At 43.5% G+C, this 23,081-nt stretch overlaps 2 protein-coding genes across 6 annotated transcripts in view; both read right to left on the bottom strand.

Moving 5' to 3' along the window:
• Positions 1–2,632, bottom strand: part of POLR1B (RNA polymerase I subunit B) — a 31,723-nt gene extending 29,091 nt beyond the window's left edge. For 2 of the 5 annotated variants that reach the window (XM_008057102.2, XM_021711844.1), the window contains exon 1: positions 2,417–2,626. In XM_008057102.2, coding sequence (XP_008055293.1) covers positions 2,417–2,593 — 177 coding nt within the window. In that variant the 5' untranslated portion in view covers positions 2,594–2,626. Of the gene's footprint in view, positions 1–2,416 lie in introns of all 5 variants that reach the window. The other 3 variants (XM_021711843.1, XM_008057103.1, XM_008057101.2) reach the window with 3 other exon arrangements.
• Positions 2,633–14,635: 12,003 nt separating this feature from the next.
• Positions 14,636–23,081, bottom strand: part of TTL (tubulin tyrosine ligase) — a 33,345-nt gene continuing 24,899 nt past the window's right edge. The window contains exons 6-7 of the mRNA XM_021711845.1: positions 19,088–19,231; positions 14,636–15,653 (exon numbers count right to left, since the gene is read on the bottom strand). Coding sequence (XP_021567520.1) covers positions 15,539–15,653; positions 19,088–19,231 — 259 coding nt within the window. The 3' untranslated portion in view covers positions 14,636–15,538. The remainder of the gene's footprint in view (positions 15,654–19,087; positions 19,232–23,081) is intronic.

Raw genomic sequence — 23,081 nt, 5'->3', positions numbered from 1 at the left:
GGCTTTCAAGACATGGCTGTACTATTTATATCTTCATACAGTCAATTCTTGTTCTCAAGTTGTGTTATATAAAGTTGCCATATACACTGAATTAGCCAATACTGAACCACTGCTCCTAGAGGAAATACAAGGTTAAGTTCCTGAGAGCCTCTGGTCACAATATTTCATCAACTGATCAATATATAACTTTGCTTTATGTGTGTTTCTGTTTAAGAACACCTTATTTAATATATGCTACTAGGTCACTAAATCAAACTCTCAGTCAACAGCACTAACACCTGAATAAAGCTTATCTGATACATGTATTTTCTCCATAAGGCAAAGCACAGCCTTCCTGTGCTTAGGCACACCACACAGCACTTTAATACTAAATGCTTGGGGGACATTTTAAACAGCAAAATTGGCCAGGCACGCTACCTCGCACCCGTAATCTCAGCACTTTAGGAGACCACGACAGTAGGACTGCTTGAGCCCAGGAGTTCAAGATCAGCCTAGGCAACATAATGAGACCTTGTCTCTACAAAAAAATAAAAAAATTAGCCAGGCATGGAGGTACACACCTATACTTCTAGTTACTCAGGAGGCTGAGGCGGGAGGATCACTTGAGCCCAGAAGTTTGAGGTGGCAGTGATCTGTGATTGTGCCACTGCACTCCAGCCTTGGTGATAGGATGAGACTCTGACTCAAAAAATAAGAAAATTAAACAGCAAAATTACCAACAAAAAGCACAAAACGTGGCACTAAATAGATAGTGAAAACAACCCTTGTTAATACTCTTGAAACAAAAAGGCAGAGCATCATCTTAACTGAACTCAGCTGGGAATTCAGTTGCACATTGGGCAACTCAAATTTTTCGCCCCTCTAAGCATGTTGGTGAGTACTGATTTGGGGGTTATAAATAAATTTTAGCAAGCAGGTGAATTTGCAAATATGAAATCCCCAAATAATGAAAATCAATTGTATTTTGAAAAAATTAACGTGATAGGTACATATAAACTGACTCACAAAAAGCAGGAATCTACTCCAAAGAAACCAGGCTATGTTTTGTAAACAAACAAAAATATGGTAAAGACTTTCCCTTAGCCTTACAAATACTAATCTGGCCGGTAAGGTGTCTCATGCCTATAATCCCAATATTTAGGGAGGCTGAAGCAGAAGGACCACTTCAAGACCAGCCTGGGCAACACAGTGAGACCTCACCTCTATAAAACAATTAAAAATTAGCTGGGTGTGGTGGCATGCACAGGTAGTCCCAGCTACCTTCAGAAGCTGAGGTGGGAGGATTACTTGAACCAGGAGTTAAAGGCCGCAGTGAACCATGATCACACCACCGCACTCCAGTCTGGGCAACAGAGAAAGACTTTGTCTTAAAAAAAAAACCCCAAAACACACACAACCCCCCCACCAAAAAGTACTGGCATTGACTGCTTCCATGTGTCCATCATGTCTCCCCCCAAAACACAATAGGGTGCATTCAAAATAATTAACTGTCTCTTACAGGGGACTGTATCTTCTTCACATTCAGAACCTACTCCCTGGAGACACTGGGGATGCTTACTAAAAAGGAGATCTTCCTCCACTATCCTCACCTGAACTCTGCTACTAATACCCTATGCTACCTAATAATACTATTACACTTTTCTATTCAATCTTGTTTTTATGACTCCTTTATACCTTCCTCAACACTTGCCTAATTCAGAAAAGGTGCCTAGTAGTTTTCTGAGACTGTGTTATAAATATCATAAGGTCTCTGTCCTCAGTTATGCTCAAAGGCAGGTCAGATCTGAGAGCTTACCACTTCATGCCTCATGCTTTGGTCTAATCCAACAAACCTTTGCTCCGATATATGTGTCAGTGTTTGGCTTTTTGCAAGTTCGGGTACTGGAACTTAACTTTTGGGTTCTACATCAGTTTCCCTCTACAGTCTACAATAAGTTCAGAGCTTTCTGAGGTAGGTTTTGGACAGGCAAGGCTTCAAGGGACATAAAGGAGTGTGCGTTGTGAATGATTGGGAAGAACACCCCAAACAGGCTACTTCCTCACTCACAGCACCCAGAAAACGGTCCAACAAAAAACTACGGTACACAATCACGTAGGAATCCTGTAGAAACTACGACTACATCTTCCCCTAGACGACTGGACCTCCAGTCCCACAAGGCCAAGCCCCACGTCCTGATCGACATGTTCTCCCGCGTACCCGCCGATCCCAGCACGACCAAGTACTTGGGATTGCACTGTGGCCTTCCAGCCAACTCTTGGGGACTCGGTTCCTCCCGCCCGTGCCCCACACAGCCCAGGCCTCATCCCAGCCCGGTGCCGCTCCAGCCCCGCCGGGCCCTTCTCGTCAGCCCGCCTCGCGCGTGGCCTCGCCGGCTGCCGTACCGCTGACGGAGGCCCAGGAAGACACCTCGCTCACCTGCACCGCGTGGCCGAGCCCTTCGCGCACAGCGTAGTTGAAGGACTCCACATGCGCCCGCGTCAGCTCCTGCAACGCTGCCTTTTGCTGCTCCCGCGGGATCCCGTAAGACGGGTCGGTCAAGTGCTTCAGGCTAGGCCCACTGGGCAGGTTCCGCCACCTGCCGTCAGGATCCATGTGGCCGACGGCACACCGGACGCCAACCGCGGCTCTCCGGGCGCAGGGAGGAAAGACTGGAGCCCCGCGCCCACGGCCTGCTGGGAAATGTAGTTCCCACTTATTCGCCCCTTAGGTTTTAAAGGGTCGACTGGAAACCGAGACCGCAGACTTGAGTGGGCCGGTTAAAACTGTACAGACGCCGGGCGTAGTGGTTCACGCCTGTAATCCCAGCAATTTGGGAGGCGGAGGTGAGAGGATTTCCTGAGCCCAGAAGCTCGAGACCGGCCAGAGCAACTTGGCGAGACCTCATCTCTACAATAAATCGAAAAAATTAACCGAGCGTGGTGGTGCGCGTCTGTAGTTCCAGCTTCTTGGAAGGCCGAGGCGGAAGGATCGCCTGAGCCCAGCAGGCTGAGGCTGCGGTGGCCGTGAGCGTGCTACTGCACTCCAGCCTGAGCGACAGAGTGAGACTCCGACTCAAACAAACAAACGACTAACAAAAAAGCCTGTCCCGAGACAGAGTAGTGGGCCCGCCTCCATCCCACCCACCTCCCTTCTCTGCGAATGACATTGAGGGTGGAAACCGCTCCATGCCCTACTCAGCGAAAGAGGCCTTTGGCTCTCCTTCACTCAGTCAGTCAATTAGCATACCTTCAGAAGCTGAGGTGGGAGGATTACTTGAACCAGGAGTTAAAGGCAAGAGCCTACCCTTGACCGCGTGCTAATAAAGGACTCAATATTCATTTGGACCTGGCGTGCTGGCATATCTCTCTCTCGCAATCCGGTCATAACAGATATGCCATGTTTTATTTATCTATTCACCAGCTGGTGGACAATTGGGTTGTTTCCACCTTTGGATATTATGCATAATACTTCTAGGAATATTCATAGAATATTCAGTATTCATATATTTTCAATTCTCTTAGGTATTATAGCTAGGAATGGACAATTGTGAGTCATATGACAACACTATGCTTAACTATTTGAGATACTGAGAAACTTTTTCAAGGGAGCTACACAATTTTACATTCCTTCTAGCAGTGTATAAGGATACCAATTTCTTCATATCCTTACAAGAACTTGTTATTGTCTATCTTTTTTATTTTAGCTATCCTATTACATGTGCAGTAGTATCTAATTATGGTTTTGATTTGCATTTCCTGAATAACTAGTGATGTTAAGCATCTTTTCATGTATTTATTGGCTACTTGTATATTTTCTTTGGAGAAATGTCTGTTTAGATACCTTGCCCATTTTGAAATTGGGTTGTCTTTTTATTGTTGTTTTTGTTTTGTTTTGTTTTGTTTTGATTTGGAGTCTGACTCTGTCGGCCAGGTTGGAGAGCAGTAGCACGCTCCCAGCCACCACAGCCTTGACCTGCTGGGCTCAGGTGATCCTTCTACCTCAGCCTTCCAAGTAGCTGGAACTACAGGTTTGCGCCATCACACCCGGCTAGTTTTTTGATTTACTGTAGAGATGAAGGCCTGCCAAGTTGCCCAGGCTGGTCTCGAACCCGTGGGCTCAGGCAGTTCTCTCACTTCGGCCTCCCAAAGTGCTGGGATTATAGGCATGAGCCATCGTGCCTGACCTTTTTGTTGAGTTGTTATAATTCTTTTCCTAGAGTCTATACTAGTCCTTGTCAGATATATGATTTGCAAATATTTTCTCTCATTCTGTGTGTTGTCTTTTTACTTTCTTGCAGATGTCCCTTGAAAGAAAAAAGTTTTGATTTTGATAAAGTGCAGATTTTATATTTTGTTGCCTGAACTCCTGATATCAGATCTAAGAAATCATCACCCAATTCAAGGTCATGAGAATTTACACCTATGTTTTCTACTAAACATTTTGTAGTTTTAACTCTTACGTTTAAGTCTTTGATCTATTTTGAGCTAATTTTTATATATGGTGTGAGAATGGCATACCACTTTACTCCTTTGCATGTGGATTTCCAGTTGAATTGTCTTAGTCCCCTTGTCAAAAATCAATTGCCATCAATGCAAGGCCTTATTTTTGAACTTTCAATTCTATTCCCTTAATTTGTATGTCTGCTCACATGCCAATACTGTCTTGATTAATGTAGCTTTGTAATAAAATTTGAAATCAGGAAGTACACCTCTTCATTCTTCTTTCTCCAGATTGCTTTGGCTATAATTGGCCCTTTATATTATATTAATTAATATATATAATAATTCAATATGAATTTTAGGGTCAGCTTGAACATTTCTGTAAAAAAGGCAGCTGAGGCTTTAAAAAAAAAAATATATATATATATATATATATATATTTTTTTTTTTTTTTTAGAGACATGGTTTCGCCGTTGCCCAGGCTGTAGTGCAGTGATGCAATCATAGCTCACTGCAGTCTTGAACTCTTGACCTCAAGCAATCCTCCAGCCTCAGTCTCTGAAGTAGCTAGAACTACAGGTGTGTGTCACCATGCCTAGCTAATTTCAGCTGAGACTTTTTTTTTTTTTGAGTCATGGTCTTATTCTGTCGCCCAGGCTGGAGTACTGTGGCATACTCATGGTCACCACAGCCTCAACCTGTTGGACCCAGGCAATCTTTCTGCCTCAGCCTTCCAAGTAACTGGAACTATAGGAGCACATCACCATGCCTGGTTAAGTTTTTGATTTATTGTAGAGATGAGGTCTCACCAAGTTGCCCAGACTGGTCTCAAACCCTTGGGCTGGCAATCCTCCCACCTCTGCCTACCAACATGCTGGGATTACAGGCATGAGCCCCTGGACCCAGGTCAGCTGAGGTTTTTGGTAGGGGCTGTGTTTAATCTGTAGGTCAACTTGAGCTTATCTTTATCTTTTTTTTTCCTTGAGTCAGAGTCTTACTCTGTTGTCCAAGCTGGAGTATAGTAGCACGATCATGGCTACTGCAGCCTCTACCTGCTGGTTCTACCTCAGCCTCTCAAGTAGCTGGAACTACAGGCATATGCTACCATGCCCAGCTAATTTTTTTTATTTATTGTAGAGATGAGATCTCACCAAGTTGCCCAAGCTAGTCTCGAACCTCTGGGCTCAGGCAAACCTTGCCTCCACCTTCCAAATTCCTGGGATTACAGGTGTGAGTCATACCTGGCCTAATTTTATCTTGACAATAATTACCTCCCAGTCCATGGACATGGCATGTCTTTCCATTTATTTAGATGCTCTTTATTTTTTTTAAACATTTTTTCTTTAAGTTCATCATATTTAGCCCAATAGATGTTCTTTATTTCAAAGATGTTTTATAGTTTGGGATGTACAAAAAAACTTTTGTTAAATTTATTCCTAAGTATCTAATTCTTTTTGGTGCTGATATAAATAGACTTGTTTTCTTAATTTCAAATTGCTTGCTTGTAGTGTAATAGAAATCCAATTGAGTTTTGTATGTTGATTTTGTATCTGGCAGCCTTGCTGACGATTTGTTAGATCTAATTGTTTCTGAGATTCCTTAGGACTTTCTATATACACAATCTTGTCACCTGCAGAGAGTTATACTTCTTCCTTTCCAATCTGGATGCCCGCCCTTCATTTTCTACCTCCTTTATTTTGTCTAATTGCTCTAGAACATTTAGTACAACATTGAAGTGACAAGAATAAATATCCCTGTTTTGTGCCTGATATTGGGGAGAAAGCTTTCAGTCTTTCACTATTAATATGATGTAGATTGTGAGTTTTCCCACAAACGCCCTTTATTAAGTCACGGAAGTATTTCGTTCCTAGTTTGTTGCGTGTGTTTTTCAAGAAGGAATGTTTTATATTTTCAGATTTTTTTCCAGTGTATACTGATATGATCATGTAGTTTTTGTCCTATTTTCCTACTAAAATGGCACATTCTTAGGACAAATCCTACATGGTTATAATGTATAATCCTTTTTATGTTGCTTGATTTGGTTTGCTAGTATTTTGTGGAAGATTTTTTTCCATCTACATTCCTAAGAGATATTGCTCTGTTGTTTGCTTTTCTTGTGATGTCTTTGGTTTTGGAATCAGTATATTAATAGTGGCCTCATACAATCAGCTAAGTGTTTCCTTTTCTTCAATTTTGGGAGTTTGTGAAAAATTGGTATTAATTCCTCACTAAACATTTGGCAGAACTCAGCAGCTAAGCCATCTGGTCCTGAGCTTTTGTTGTGGGAAATTTTTTTTAAAAGTATTATTAATTCAATCTCTTTACTTGTATGTTTCTTTATTGACATGGAAATTAACTAAATCTGTTACTGATTTCTAATTTTATTCCACTGTGGTCACAGAACACATGTAGTATTATGGCAATTTTTTTTTTTTTTTTGGAGTTGAAGTCTCACTCCTTCGCCCAGGCTGGAGTGCAGTGGCACACACACTCACGGCCACCCCAGCGTTGACCTGCTGGGCTCCAATGATCCTTCCGCCTCAGCCTTCCGAGTTGCTGGAACTACAGGCACCCGCTACCACACACAGCTATTTTTTATTTTATTGTAGAGACGAGGTCTCACCAAGTTGCACAGGCTGGTCTTGAATCCGTGGGCTCAGGCAATCCACTCGCCTCGGCCTCCCAAAGTGCTGGGATTACAGGCTGAACCACTGAGCCTGGGATTTTTTTTTTTTTTTTTTTTTTTTTAGGCCAAGTCTCACTCTGGCACCCAAGCTGAGTGCAGTGGCATGATCACTGCTCACCACAGCCCACCTCCTGTGCTCAAGCGATTCTTCCGTCTCAGTCTTCCAAATTGCTGGGATTACAGTTGTAAGCCACCATGCCTGGCCTCAGTTTTCAAAAATGTACTGAAACTTGTTTTATAACCATGATTTACCCCATAATATGTTCCATGTGCACTTGAATATGTTCTGCTGCTTTTGGGTAGAGTGTTCTATAGATATTTGTCAAGTCTAGTCAGTTTATACTGTTTTCTATTTCTTTGGTAATCTTCTGGCTAGTTGTTCTATTATTGAATGATTTGGAGTATTGGGGCCTTCAATTATTGTAATTAGATTACCTGTTTCTTCCTTCAGTTCTGTCAGTTTTTGCTTAATGTATCTTGGGGGGCCATTGCCTTACTAGACTCTGGTGTGGCCATGTGCTCTTTGAGCTATTGCTGTTGCCATGTTTTCTAGCTTTGGCCCCCTTCCCTGCCTTGGGGAGGTGAATCTCCTCTTCTTTCTCTCTCTAATTTACTTTTTAAATAAACTGTATTTTTAAATCTAACTTCTGTGCAAAAAAAGTATCTTGGGGCTGTATTGCTAGGTGTTTATAATTATATCATCCTAATAAGATTGATCATTTCATCATTATAAAACACCTTTCTTTGTAGTTTTTTTCTTAAAGCCTAGTTTTCCAATATTAGTACAGCCACCTCAGCTGTATTTGAGTTACTGTTTACATGGCTTATCTTTTACTATTATTTTACTTTCGCAACATAGTGAGACCCAGTCTCTTAAAAAAAAAAAAATTAGCCAGGCATGGTGGTGGGTGCCTGCAGTTCCAGTTGGAACTTGGGAGGCTAAGGTGAGAAGATTGCTTAAGTCCAGGACTTTGAGGCTGCAGTAAGCTAGGATCACACCACTGTACTCCAGCCCGTGTAACAGACCTAATCTATACAAAAAAATATTTTTAAATGAAAGTGTATCTTTCATGGATAGCATATAGTTGGATTTTTTAAAAGAAAAAATTCATTTTGCTAATCTTTTGGAGTGTTTAATTCATTTACATTTGATAAAGGACTGATAAAGTAGGATTTACCTACCATTTTGCTATGTTCTCTATATCTCATGTCTTTTTTTCTTTCTTCTATTCCTTTATTACTGCCTTTTTTTTTTTTTTGAGTAGGAGTCTCATTCTGTTATCAGGCTGCTGGAGTGCAGTGGCACACTTATGGCCACTGCAGTCTCAACCTGCTGGGCTCAGGTGATCCTTTCACCTCAGCCTTCCAAGTAGCTGGAACCACAGGGGCACGTCACCACACCTAATTTTTTAGCTTATTATAGAGACAAGGTCTCACCAAGTTCCCCAGGCTGGTCTCGAGCCCATGGGCTCAGGCAATCCTCTCACCTTAGCCTCCCAAAGTGCTGGGATTATAGGCATTAGCCACCACACCCGGCCTCTCTTTTCTGAAATTTTAGATATTTTCTAGCATAACATTTCTGTTATTTTTTTTTTTTTTTACTATATAGTCACTTTCTTAGTAGTTGATGTGTCTCAGTGTGGATCTCTTTGAGTCTTTCCTACTTATGAGTGGGTTGAGCCTTTTGGATGCATTTTAATGTTTTGTTTTGTTGTTTTCTTGAGTTGAAGTCTCACTCTGTCGCCCAGAATGAAGTGCAGTGGCCGCTCCCGGCCACCGTAGCCTCCACCTGCTGGGCTCTGGCGATCCTTCTGCCTCAGCCTTCCAAGTAGCTGGAACTACAGGCGTGCGCTACCACGCCCAGCTAATTTTTTGATTTATTGTAGAGATGAGGTCTCGCTTCCCTGGCGGGTCTCGAACCCACGGGCTCAGGCAATCCACTCAACTCAGCCTCCCAAGGCGCAGGATTACAGGCTGAGCCACCTGGCCTGGCTCATTTTAATGTTTTTAAACAGTAATTGAATTTTGGGGTGGAAATAGGGCAAATTAAAAAATCAGAAAATTTGCTGTCCTTACCCAGATGCAACCATTTTTCTTGAATAAATGTTTCCTGGATTGCTGCAAGCCTCTGGTTAATTTCCAGATAGTTTTGCCTGTAAGCGCATTGCCTTTAGGGAAGAGAGAATTTTCAGAGGTTTTCACTCTGTAATTTCCACTGATGTCCTCTCATGTGAATTTTTTTTTTTTTTTTTTTGAGTTGGAGTCTCACTCGGTCGCCCAGACTGGAGTACAGTGGCCGCTCCCGACCCCTGCAGCCTAGCCTGCTGGGCTCCGGCGATCCTTCCACCTCAGCCTTCCAAGTAGCTGGAATTATAGGCATGCGCTACCACGCCCAGCTGATTTTTTTAATTTATTGTAGAGATGAGGTCTCGCTGCCCAGGCGGGTCTCGAACCCGTGGGCTCAGGCAATCCACTCACCTCAGTCTCCCAAGGCGCGGGATTACAGGCTGAGCCACCGAGCCCGGCTTTCATGTGAATTTTTAAAAGGAAATTTGCTTGCACCAATCTTCAGGTGGTGTCATCAAGCACTGCATGGGACAGGGCTCATTTTCCTCTGCCTTTAGGGATTGCTATGGTTTGAATGTGTCCCTCAAAATAAAACCCCAGTGCAACTGTGTTGAAGTAGAATCTTTAAGAAGTGATTAGGTCATGACGGCTCTGCCATGATGAATAGATTTAATGACATTAAGTGGCAGCAGTTTAATTATCTCAGGAGTGGGTTCCTGATAAAAGGATGAGTTTGGATGAGTTCAGCCGGGCTCAATGGCTCAGCCTGTAATCCCAGCACTTTGGGAGGCTGAGGCAAGTACTGCCTGAGCCCGTGGGTTCGAGACCAGCCTGGGCAACTTGATGAGACCTCGTCTCTACAAAACAAAACAAAAGACCAGCTGGGTGTGGTCGTTTTGGCTACTTGGAAGGCTAAGGCGGAAGGATCGCTGGAGCCCAGCAGGTCGACGCTGGGGTAGCCGTGAGCATGCCACTGCAATCCAGCCTGGGCGAAGGAGTGAAACTCCAACTCAAAAAAAAAAAGGATGAGTTCAGCCTCCTTCCTCTCTCACCATATGATTCCCTTCCACCATGTTATAACACAGTAAGAAGGTCCTCACCAGATGTGGCCACTCAATCTTGAATTCCCAACCTCCAGAATCATGAGCCAAATCAATATTTTCTTTATAAATTACTTGCTCTGTTGTATTGTTACAATAGCACAACACAAAGACAGGGATACTTTGGGGAAGCCATCTTTTAAAGTATGACTAGACCTCTGGGACCATGGGAGAATTTCAGGTTCTTAAGAAGGGGCAGGCCTGGCGCAGTGGCTCATGCCTATAATACCAGCACTTTTGGAGGCCAAGGTGAGAGGATTGCCTGAGCCCGCAGGTTTGAGACAAGCCTGGGCAACTTGGCGAAAACTCATCTCCACAATAAATAAAAAATTAGCCAGGAGTGGTGGTGCATGCCTGTGGTTCCAGCTACTTGGAAAGCTGAGGCTGATGGATTGCCTGAGCCCAGCAGGTCAAGGCTGCCGTGGCCATGAGCATGCCACCACTCCAGCCTGGGCAACAGAGTGAGACTCTGACTCAAAAATAAAAAGAAGGGGCAGCTACTGACAGGAAATTGGACACGCTTCTAAAAGAAGTCCTCCAAAAGCTTTGAACCTGCCCACTCTCAGACTCCTACATAGTTGCCTGCCTGGGACCATGTCTGCCTGTCCCCTGCACATGTAACCTCTGCTGAGTCTGGTGGGAGTGTGCTGTGTCACATCTGAAACTTGTTTGGAGTGGGATGCCCCACCAGCGTTTTTGGCATGGAAGGACCCTCCCCTGTGCAAGAAGTATATTTATGAGTGGATGCAACCACGAAAGACATGTCAACCAGCATGGGAAAGAAGTCTAAAGCATTTGGCCTCATTGCACAATAAGTTAATGACAATATTCATAAATGAGACCCTTTCTATCCATGAGATGAAGTGCCTGAGGTGTATGAGGATTACGGGTATTTATAAACCTGGCCATAGTAAAATTCTTCATAAAGACTTCTTGGCCTGCCAGGCTCAGTGGCTCAGCCCGTAATCCTGCGCCTTTGGGAGGCTGAGGTGAGTGGATTGCCTGAGCCCGCGGGTTCGAGCCCCGCCTGGGCAACTTGGTGAGCCCTCATCTCTACAATAAATCAAAATGAACCGGGCGTGGTAGCATGTGCCTGTAGTTCCAGCTACTTGAAGGTGAGGCTCAAGGATCGCCGGAGCCCAGCAGGTTGAGGCTGCGGTGGCCGGGAGCAGCCACTGCACTCCAGTTTGGGCAACAGAGTGAGACTCCAACTCAAAAAAAAAAGACTTCTTTGCCTTCTGTAATTACGGAAGTAGCCTCATTTTAGATGCCCCTCCAACCTCTGCCCCATGTTCAAAGCATACATAACTCTCCTTCACAACGTGTATCATGATGCAGACAAGAAATAACACGTGTGAGAGAAATGATGGACTGGATTTTAGCAGCTGAAACTGTTACAATGCTTTACCCTACAGCAGCTCATCAGTTCTGAAGGACAATCTGTTGGCACATATATGGGGTAACGTCCTGGGGTCAGCAATTTACAGCCACATCTGTATGGCCTATCAGCTTTGAATAGTTTTTGCATTTTTAAGAGGTGGGAAAAAGAAAAAATATATGCAACAAAGACCCTAAGTGACTTGCAAAGTCTAGCAGATTTACTCTCTGATCCTTTACAGAGAACAGTCTGCCTACCCCTGGGAAACGGCATCATGGATTTAAATAATCGTGACCACCTAAGATGGGCAACCCCCACAAGATGACAGAACCAAAGGGAACAAAAACACTTGCAATATCATACTTTACTTTAATGCTCCAGGTATTTTGAACATTCATAAAATTGCCATATTTCAGAAGTCATGTCCTCTTCAGTACAGAGTCTGTGTCCAGGATCAGAGATATATACACCACCAAATTTTCTCTACAGCACCCACATGGTACATGGAACCCATTCTGGCACCTTGTCTTTGCTAGTAGAGCCCCCTCACTACACCGGCAAGAGGGCTAGATAACCCCTTGCTTGACACAATCTCAGCTGTTAATGAAAAACTTCATGACTTTCTACGATGCTGGTACATTTCCAGCACTCCCAAATACTCCATGCCTGTGATAACCATCCTGAAAAGCCAGTGAAACCTCATGTCAGCTGGCAAACATGCCAGCACTGCTTCACTGTAACATCCAAACACCGAGGCACTTAAATGTTCTTAGTAAAATGGAGTTCATAATTACTGTAGGAGTTAAGGTTAAGCGAGGAAAGGGGGTTTCTCTCAATAATTAATAACCTTAATACATATTTAGCAGATTTATAATTTCATATATTTACATGTGTTGTCAGAGCCTCATAAACTATTTACTTAGATGAAAGCATATTTGAGTTTCCAAATGCTGTGATGAGAAGCAGAGAACCTTAGACAACACTTGCTTGTACCATGAATATATCTGGCCAGATGAAATACCTGTGTTTCCAAAAAGAACTTTTTAGAAGTCATAAGCCGTATGCACTTCTTTCAAGACAATAATGTGCTTGTCTTTCCTTCTCAAGCAGTGATTCAAGGCATATTGCTGTCTGAGGTTCTGATTTAACTGGCCAGGAATCTGGGGAGGGAAGTATGGGCACCAACATATTTTTTTTCTTTTAAAGCTTCACAAGTGATTCCAGCATGTAGTCAGTGTTGAGAACCTTGGTATGAATGGCTCTTGAGTCTTTCTACTCTCACTTGTCCTCACTAAAAGTCATTGAGGTAGTCTCCAAGGGGTCAAGCAGTGATCTCTTCCATGAGCTAAGAAACTAAGGCACAGAGAGGTTAACAGACTCCTCTGCTACTGTACAAATAACAGAACCAAGACTGGAATCAACATCTCCAAATAAACAATGCCTTCTCCCCCAGCAAGCGGAAGCTTTTACATGCACTACAAGTATGAAGCCTGACTGGGAGCCAGACATGACCATCTGTGCCAAGGACCTTATGGAAGGGGATGGAACAGTTTAAAACCAACTATTCCACCTAATCAGAAATAAATGCATAATGCTGGACATGGTGGCAAGCGCCTGTAGTCCTAGCTACTCGGGAGGTTGAGATGGGAGAATTGCTCAAGCCCAGGAGTTTAAGGCTGCAGTGAGCTATAATTCGCACCACTGCATTCCAGCCTGGATGACATAGCTAGAGCCTGTATCTAAAATAAAATAATAATAATAAAAATAAACAAAAATATCTTTAAAAGAAATGTGCATAATTACTTATTTGAAACCACATGAATAACGAAGTATAACTTTTTCTTTAAAAAAAAAATCCTACTTCCCTCATATATAAGGTATTGATTCAGGTTTCTTAGAAAACCTGTCAAGATTCACAGACTTCCTAACACCTGAATTCTTAGCTCTGTCACTGTAAGGGATAGACAACTCTCCCATGTCCTTGCAATTTGGCTCCAAAAGGTAATTACAAACCTGTGTTAGCATGTGACACCATTACAAAAACCTCCATGCTGTCTCTGTTACCAGCCCACCTAGACTTGCCAAGGACCCAGCTCCTTACACTTTCTAAATGGGTATGTCTCTTCTCATGATCTGGTCAGATCTCATTCCCTTCTCAGAAGTTCCCAAACACTAACCGTCAGCTGTGCTGGACCTCCGGGACTGACTATTAACAATGACTGTTTTATTTTGCCCTAGAGGCAGAATTTTTTCTTCTGTATTCTGGGTAACCCTCAGGACTTTTATTTTGTAATTCCAAATTCCAATGAGAGCCAACCCAGTTGGGCCCTTTTCCACTTAACCCCAACAAAACACCCTCATATCCTATTACCTACTGCTGCACCTATTAAGTATTTTCTATCATTATCCCTTTTTTCACTGTGAGCTCTTACATCTCATCATGTTTGAAGAAGTATGACTCTTCCTTCTCCTTTGTAAAAGTTTCCCCTGACTGCAGAAATGTGTTCTTGTACCAAGCAAAAATAAACAATGAAGCACACATATGCATGAAGAAAGAACACACCGTTTTCTGGGGAGGAGTGCATTCCTCCATGGGCCTGAACACAAATGCCATCCTGTGTTTAAGATGCAGCCTCCTGAAAAACCTGGAAGTATTAATCGATGCGGTAGTGGGAACCACATATAAACATATACGTTTGTGGAGACTCAAAGACACTGTGTGGAGCTGAAACCACTCTTTTCCCATTTAGGCAGGATATACACTCTTCTGATGCCTACAGGTGCAGGGAGACACAGACTCTTCCTGGAACAAAACCTGAGCTTCCAGCTCCTGCAGAAGGTGCTTGGAGCACAAAGAGAACAAAAAGGGGGAAAGTTACCTGTGTCTGGAGGCCACCTGGGAGAGGGTGGGAAGTGGAATTCTACTCTCTCCAAACCCAGAGAGATCTTTACAAAGGTTAAAAAAAAAAAAAAGAGAGAGTTAAGAAAAGGGATCTTTGCAAAACTGCATTTAGAATTCTGGTTAAAACAAAGTTAACTGAGAATCAACATGTTTTCAAAGATCCACCATATCCAACTTAGTTAAGTAAAGCAAGATATCATGGTTTTTTCTCTCTCATGCTTATTTGATGCTTACAGGTTCAGGGCAGACTTGCCACTTTGTTTCTAAAACATGCAGAGAGCAGACCTAGAGCAGCATATGCTGTTTGGGGGCCCAAGTCACACGAACCCTGACAGGTGATCGACCAAACGCCGTCAGAAAGGCGACGAGGAAAACCACTTTCACCGACAGGCCGGTGCACAGCACAAAACTAAGGACCGTTGGTGCATGCTTGTCCAGAGTTTAGTGGGGCAGAGTATCATGGAGAGGATAAGCGGGGAACACATGGGCAACCTCAAAACGCTCTGACATCCAATCCATGTCCCAGAACAAGTGGGCTGCTGCTGGGCATGGAGCTAAGGCACTAGGGCTGCAGCAGGTGGGAGCACTGACCAGAGGTCCCAGCGGCCTGCTGTCCCCAGGGAGGAGGGAGGGACCTCTGTTGACAAGGCTGCCTTCAGGTACCAAGGTTGTTTTAAAGGATGAGAACACAAAATAACCAAATCCCTGTTTTTTCCCCTTTAGAGGAATATTTTGCTTTCGCCTCAGAGACATCTGCTTCAGTTTTCAAAAGTCTCAGCAGCACTGTGGGGAACTCCACCTGGGAACTCCCTGAGCAACCCGCTCTTCCAGGATCACCTCCTCTGCTCACATGCCTTCTTCTGCCACGCTTTGCGAGTCACCTTTCTTTCTCCTGTTTCAGCTTGATAACAAGCAATCTGGTCATTTCACCTTCCCCTGGCCCAGGAACTCGTGCTCTTTCCAAGGCAGCTCTGAGCACCCCTCCATCACAGCTTGATGAAGGCGGCTGGCTGGGTCTGTGGCTGCTCCATGTCTGGGGGTGGGAAGACACTGGATATGGCTATGTCCACGATGCCCTGGCACAGTTCTGCATAAAGCTTCCTGAAATGCGTTTTCAAAAATATCATTGAGGATGTTCATCAAAGTGCAAGCAAAAAAATCAGTTTTGTTGTTTGTTAGTTTTTTTTAACCAACATCTGCCCTAGAAATTCCATCTCATGACAACATTTATAAAACTTGTGGCCCCCTGTAACCAAAAACTATCTGTACCCCTAAAGTTACTGTAATAAAATAAAACTAGTTGCCACTGTACATACAAATAGTGCAGAAAGCATTGCACAAAGATAAAGCAAATATTTACGGAAAGCTTATAGGTGAACTAAACAGACAACTGCTGTTCTGACTGACAGAGAAGACAGGCACTTTCAAGAGCATATAAGAGGCCATCTTGCCTGTCTGTGAGGGATACATGGGAGGCGGGCACTATCCAGTCAAAGGATCAAGTCAGGAAGACTCCCCAGGAGTGACAGCTAAGCTCACACCCAGAGAAGAAATACAAGTCAGAAATAAAAAGGATGATAAAGTAGAAAAGAAAGAGGAGAAGGGACACACACACACACAGAGAGAGAGAGAGAGAGAGAGAGAGAGAGAGAGAGAGAGAGATCCTTTGGATAGCAATTAGTGCAAGAAGGAAACTATTAAGGCACTGGTTAGAGAAGATAGGAGATAGGATTGCTCAGGGGAGGCTTCCTTGAAATGTCATTCTGGTAGAGAAGGAGCCAGCCATGGTAAGACTGCTGGGGATGGTGGTGGGGACTGCACACACAGGTATCAGCAAGCACAAAGGCCCCACAGTAGATAAGCGCAATCATGGGAAATGGTGGCTTAGGGTGAGGCTGGAGAGTCAGGCAAGGTAATGGCCTTGCAGGTGGAGGAGAGTCTGGTTTCTATTCCAGTTACGACAGAAAGTCTGGAGAACGGCATGGTCTGGCTTCCATTTTATCACTCTGGCTGCTCTGGGGAGGATGGAGTTTACCAGGCAAGAGCAAAAGTGGAGATCCCAGTGAGGAGGCTCTTGCAAAAGCTTCCACCATGATGGAAGGTGACCTATGCAAGGATGGCAGCAGTGAAAATGGAGGGCATAGACCTAAAGAGGCTGGACGGACAAGACCTGAGGGGAAGGGAAGGGAAGGGAAGGGAAGGGAAGGGAAGGGAAGGGAAGGGAAGGGGGAGGCAGGGCCTCATTTACATTCCGGTTTAGGCTCTGGGGGGAGGCGGATGGTGGCTGCTCACCCAGATGACAAGTCTGGGAGCAGGGTGAGGGGGAAGCTATCAGACATCCAGATATCCTGGCAGGAAAGGCAGGTGCAGACACTGGCCTGCAACTCTGGGCAGTGATGTAATCTGGTGGCTTAAAGATCATGAAGTTGCCAGGTGTAGTGGCTCACGCCTGTAATCCCAGCCCTTTGGGAGGCCAAGGTAGGATTGTCTATGCCCTGGAGTTTGAGACCAATCTGGGCAACACAGTGAGACCTTGTCTCTAAAAATAAAAACACAAGCCGAGCGTGGTGACATGTGCTTGTAGTCCCAGCTACTCGGGAGGCTGAGACAGAAGGCTCATCTGAGCCCAGGAGGTAAAGGCTGCAATAAGCCATGATCATGCCATTGCCCTCCAGCCTGGGTGACAAAGACCCTGACTCAAAAAATAAAAATCGTGAAGTTGAATGAGATCACATACAGACAGAGAACATAACAAAGAGAAAAGGTGACTGCCCAGGGCTGAGACCTTTGGCCTTTGATGAGGAAGAGGAAGCCCAGCTGGTCACCTCCCCAGGCAATCCCACCCAGCACTAAGTGTGCTTGAAGCCATAAGCTCTGCGAGGGGTAGTGAGCTGCCTTGAATGCTGCTGACAAGTCCAGGGAGGTGAGAACAGAAAGGGGCCGCTGCACTTGGCAGTATAGAACTGGTTGGGTACTTCAAAGAACAGTTCCAGGGCGATCAGATGGAACCCTGGAATGGACCAGATCAGGGACAGGAATAGAGAAAGAGGAGACAGCTTTGCAGATGCTGCTTGCCAGAAGCATGGCTGTGAAGGGAGCAGGAGAAGGTGTCATTATTGGATGTGCATCAAGAGAAGAGTTGTTTTTTTTTTAATAGTCGGAAAAATCTGCTGGGAATGGATATGCTGAAAAATCTGATGGGAACTACGCAGCAAAGATGGAGAAAGGTGACTACGTAAATGAGCAAATGAGCAGACAGAACTCCGGAAGCAGAGGGGTAAAGTACCATGGACAGACAAACCAGTGACAGGAAGGACAGCGAGAGAGACTGGGGTGTCAATTAGGTAAGGGAGGAGGCAAAGCCCTACCCTCTTCTGCCCTCAGTTTCCCTAACTCACAATGCCCCTTCAGATCTTAGTTCCAAACATCATTTCCCAATGGGAGTCTTTTGCTCAGGTTCAACATTCTTTGCTCTCTATTAAAGCATTTGTCCCAGTTTGTAACTGATAGTTGTTTGGTGCTCTATTTTGCCTACAGCATCTCTCCACTGAGCGTAGGGCCTGTCTCTCTCTTTGCTCACCACTGTGAGCCCACAGACTGAGGCCTGGCTGGTTAACAAGCACTTGTCAGCTGCAGGGACTAACAAATGTGATGGAATCATACCTGCCACAGCCATCAAGCAAGCAACAAAGGCCCAGTTGATATTATCCCTCGTAGGTGTAGGTCTTCCTCCTAAGCCTTCAAAAAATTACCTCAATTTCTCCAAGGTGAAGACATGAGAACCACAAAAGGGTCTTAATGTGATGAAAGTGGCTCTTTAGAAGACCAACAGCATAAGAAGATTAAGTCCAAATGGCTTTCCCTTACATGTAAGGCCTTCTTCAGAAAGTCCAACCTACCTTCTCACCTTCATTTCTCCATAACACTAACACTAGGCTTCTCCCCAAGAGTAACAGAAGCTCCTGAGAGCAGGTTCTGTTCCTCTGTGTATGTCCTAGATTTGCACAGAGTCCAGTGCAAGGCAAGGTCCGGTTGGACACTGCACCCCTTTCTGCAGGTTCTCCCCATTTCCTTTTGTGGCATCTGAACCCTCTTCCCTTGCATCCCAACTCCAGCTCCACTGTGCCTATGATGCCTTCTCAGACTCCTTCCTGCAAGAGGTGCACCTGAACTTCTGAGTCATCACTGTCTCTCTCAATCACAGAATTCTGCTCACTCAACTTGTCACACATAGGGGTCTCTCTGACACTTATTAGCTTTGTTTTAAACTCTCATGGCATCCGCCACCCACCTAAGCACGGGCCAACTGCTCAAAACATGTGGGGAAATGGGAAAGGAAATGACTCAGCAAAGCATCCCCACCAAACAGGGTCTTCCCAGGGGACTCCTATCACTGTGGCATCCTCCCTGATAGCAGTCAAAAGGTCTTCACTTGCACCCTTCAGGAACGGGTGCTTACTACCTTGCCAAGACAGACCATTTCAACTGCAGAACCAGCTTCCCACTTGTTAAAACACAGTGGTGGTCAGGCTTACTGAGCACAAGCAGGAGCGCCGTTGACCTCAATGAGCCAGACCTTCAGCTCCTCATCCACCATGAAGTCGAAGCCGAAGAGCTGGAAGCTCTGGTAAGGGAGGTGCTTGGTGCTGATGGCGGGCTCCACGCTCAGGAGGCAACTTCTGCAGGGTGGGAGGGGAAGAGCTCACTGAGAACAGGGTGGTGGTCAAGGGAGAAGGAACACATAAGGTGTGCTTGGAAGATTTTGCATCAAATGTGTATAATAATCAGCTTTGGCTTAATTCTCTCCTTTCAGTGTATTACCAAAAGGTTATTTAAGAGAATGCGACTTATCAAGCAACTTGTTTGAAAACCCTGCAGCCACTCATGTTCTCCCTGGCAAAGGCTGCTTTCCTGGCCTCAAGAGGCAGCACAGTGCTGGGTCACTGTGGCCTCTATACATGCAGATTTCTCTAATAGGGGGACAGTTGTCATGCTTGTTTATAATAAATAAAACAATTACATGTACACTGTCGTGTAAAAAAAATGAACTACCATTTGGTGGAGGTCAAAATTTGCAAAAATAATGTTAGCCTCACAAAGAGTAGCAATGGACACTGGAGACTGGGGGGTGTGGGAGGAAGGGGTTGGAGAGATGAAAAATCACCTATCAGGTACAGCGTGCACAGGTGGGAGTGGTGGGAACATTTAAATTCCAGATTTCTTTGCCACTGTACAACGCAACTATATAACCAAAAACTATTTGAACCTCCTAAAGCTATTGAAATAATTAATTTATTTCACTAGCTTCAGTTCTAATGCCAAATTATTACCGATTAAATGATTTAAGAAGAGCTATACATGTTGAAACTAAATATTTAAATACAGAGTAGAATTACTATTAGCATTACTATTGTTGGAATTGTACAATGAGATAACTACAGAAGGAACTTGGTGTAACTCTTGGTACCTAAGAAGGACTTAATAAATGTTACTCTTATGGACAAGTATATTTCATTATTTATGTAACATATATTATTGAATAAAAAATACTTGTTCTCTAGTTCAACTATCCCAGAAAAACTATGTCATTTATGTTTTATGAAGATCTTCCCCCAACTGAATGTTGAGGGAAAAATTTATCTTAGTAAATAAAGTGTGTTGTGATGGCTCTAGGATTACCAGAGATAACTGTCTTTCTACATACTGTATCTTTAGAAGGAAAAAGATGCGGGGAACAGGCTTTCATGTATGTCTATGGGAGATTTTTTTTTTTTGAATTGAAGTCTCACTCTGTCACCCAGGTTGGAGGGCAGTGGCCGCTCCCAGCCACCGCAGCCTCGACCTGCTGGGCTCCGGCGATCCTTCAGCCTCAGCCTTACATGTAGGTGGGACTACAGGTGTGCGCTACCACGCCTGGCTAATTTTTTTTTTTTTTTTATTGTTGAGATCAGGTCTCGCCAAGTTGCTCAGGCAGGTCTCGAACCCGCGGGCTCAGGCAATCCACTCACCTCGGCCTCCCAAAGCACGGGATTACAGGCTGAGCCACCGAGCCTGGCCCCTATGGGAGATTTTGACTCATGGTTTTAAAAAAGAACTGAGGCCTCTGTGAACTTGGAGCCAGGTTCTTGTGCCCTCAGTTCTCCTTCCCTTTCTGTCTGCTGTAAACTTCAATCTCCTTTTCTTTTATTTCTCAAAAAAGAAAATCATTTTAGAGGTATATTTATTTAAAAACAATTGTGGGCAGGTTTACCATTTAAGAACTAATTATAATAAAATTTCTTCTCTTATTCATCTCTAACCTATATCAGCAAACCACACATCAAATTTAAAAAAAAACAAAAACCTTATATTTTCTTTTCATTAAAATACTCTTGCTGGGCATGATGGCTCACACCTCTAATCCTAGCATTTGGGGAGGATTGCTTGAGTCTAGGAGTTTAAGACCAGCCTAGGCAACATAGTGAGACCTCATCTTTTCAAAAAATAGAAAAATTCATCAGGCATAGTGGTACACACCTGTAGCCCCAACTACGTGGGAGGCTGAGGATAGCCTGAGTCCAGGAGGTCGAGGCTGTGGTGAGCCATGTTCATGCCACTGCACTCCAGTCTTTGGCAACAGAGTGAGACTCAGACTCAAAAAACAAAAAACAAAACAAAACTCAACTCTTTAAAATATCATAATTAAGAAAAGTTTGAAAGTTTAATAGATGTTCATGGCAAGAAAAAAAAGAGAGAAATATTAAAGGCTAAAAAGTGAAAAAAAGCATTACACTCCAACACACAAAGAAAAAACTGAGAACAAGGACCAAATCAAAACTAAACTTTTTTTTTACCTGCTGAAAGCTCAAGATTAATAATTCACTTTAAAGGATTTTTTCCATCATCAGAGAGTATACCATGCATCTATTTTTGGCTGGAGTGGGAAGTTAGGGGGAGGCTAGCTGGAAAGAAAAGAAAATCTGGGAGCTGTGAAGAGCATCTACACCACCACAGTAGTAACACTCTCTGAACAACACAGAACGGGGGTGCAGTGGGGGATGGGGCACAGTTAATTTCCTATAAATCTTTTGTCCAAAATGGGAATTCTTATTCCAGTATGTTTGGTTTATCTGGTGCCAGAATTCTGACTACCTATAATCCCTGAAAAAATACGAGTCCAATCCCTGTACCTATTCTGCTAGGCTCTATGTAGGAATAAAGTTAGGAAAAACCCTCAGTCATTGTGACAGGGTGGCAATGACACAGTGGACAAATAGACTAATGGGACAAAATAGAAATTTCAGGGACAGACCCTCACATAAATGGTGACCTGGTTTATAAAAAGGTGGGGAAAGGACAGTATTATACACAAATGACCATGGGTCAGTGGGATAGCCTTGTGGAAAAACGTGAAGTTTGACATATAACAATTCTAGATAAATGTCAGGTCTAAAACATAAAAGACAAATCACAGATGTCTATCAATTATAGAAAGGATAAACTGAAATATTGGCACATTGCAATATTACACCACAAAAAACTACTGCTGTGGGCAACAATATGGATAAATGCCACAGATACAACATTGAAAAAAGTTGAACACAAAACAGGAAATACAGTATAATTACATTTACATAAGGCTCAAGAAAAAGCAAAAGGAATCCATGGTGATAAAAGTTGGAAGAGTGGCTGTCTTTGGCAGAGAATACAGATTTTAAGGGAGTTCAAGAGAGTCTTCTGGGGTGGTATACATATTTTATATCTTGATTCATATTATAGTTAGGTGAATATATGCATAACTTAAAACACACTAAATGGTATACATTATGCATATTATACCTTATTAAAAATCTCTACTGGATTTAGTAACTATAATAAATGAAAACTACAACAAAAAACTGTTTCCAGGCATATTAAGAAATAGGACCAAGAGAAAAACCAGAGATTAGAAACAGACCTAAAAGTCAAGTGTTGGTAAACCCTGTCTACAAAGGGCCAGACAGTAAATGTTTTAGGATTTATAGGATTTCAAGACCAGTCTGGGCAACATCTCTGTTGCATATTCTTTCTTTATGTTCTTTAAGAAATCTAAAAACCATTCTCAGCTCACAGACCTTACAAAAACAGGCTGCAGGCCAGATCTAGTCCATCAGGCATAATTTGCTGACCTCTGCTTTGGGTAATCCAGATTTTGGAATTATAAGATAAGAATGTTAAAGAATTGCCATTATGTATAAGAAAATATGAGACAACTGGAAAACTTAATAAGAGGACTACTGTAATCCAAACAAAAAAAAAAGAGAAAATTTTAGAACTAAAAAAGAACAATAATGAAAATCAAGAACTCAATAGATGGGTTTAATAGCAGCTTTTAAAAGCTTTTAAAATTGTAAACTTTTTAAGAGGTTTGTTTGTTTGTTTGTTTAGCTGGAATCTCATTCTGTCAGCCAGGCTAGAGTGCAGTGGCACACTCATGGCTACCACAGCCTCGAGCTGCTGGGTTCAGGTGATCCTTCTGCCTCAGCCTTCCAAGTAGCTGGAACTACAGGC

Source organism: Carlito syrichta, unplaced genomic scaffold (assembly GCF_000164805.1).
Source record: "Carlito syrichta isolate Samal-C Ts95f unplaced genomic scaffold, Tarsius_syrichta-2.0.1 Scaffold302727, whole genome shotgun sequence".
NCBI lineage: Eukaryota > Metazoa > Chordata > Mammalia > Primates > Tarsiidae > Carlito > Carlito syrichta.
The sequence above is the reverse complement of the archived record's forward strand: the minus strand, read 5'-3'. Positions and strand labels throughout refer to the sequence as shown.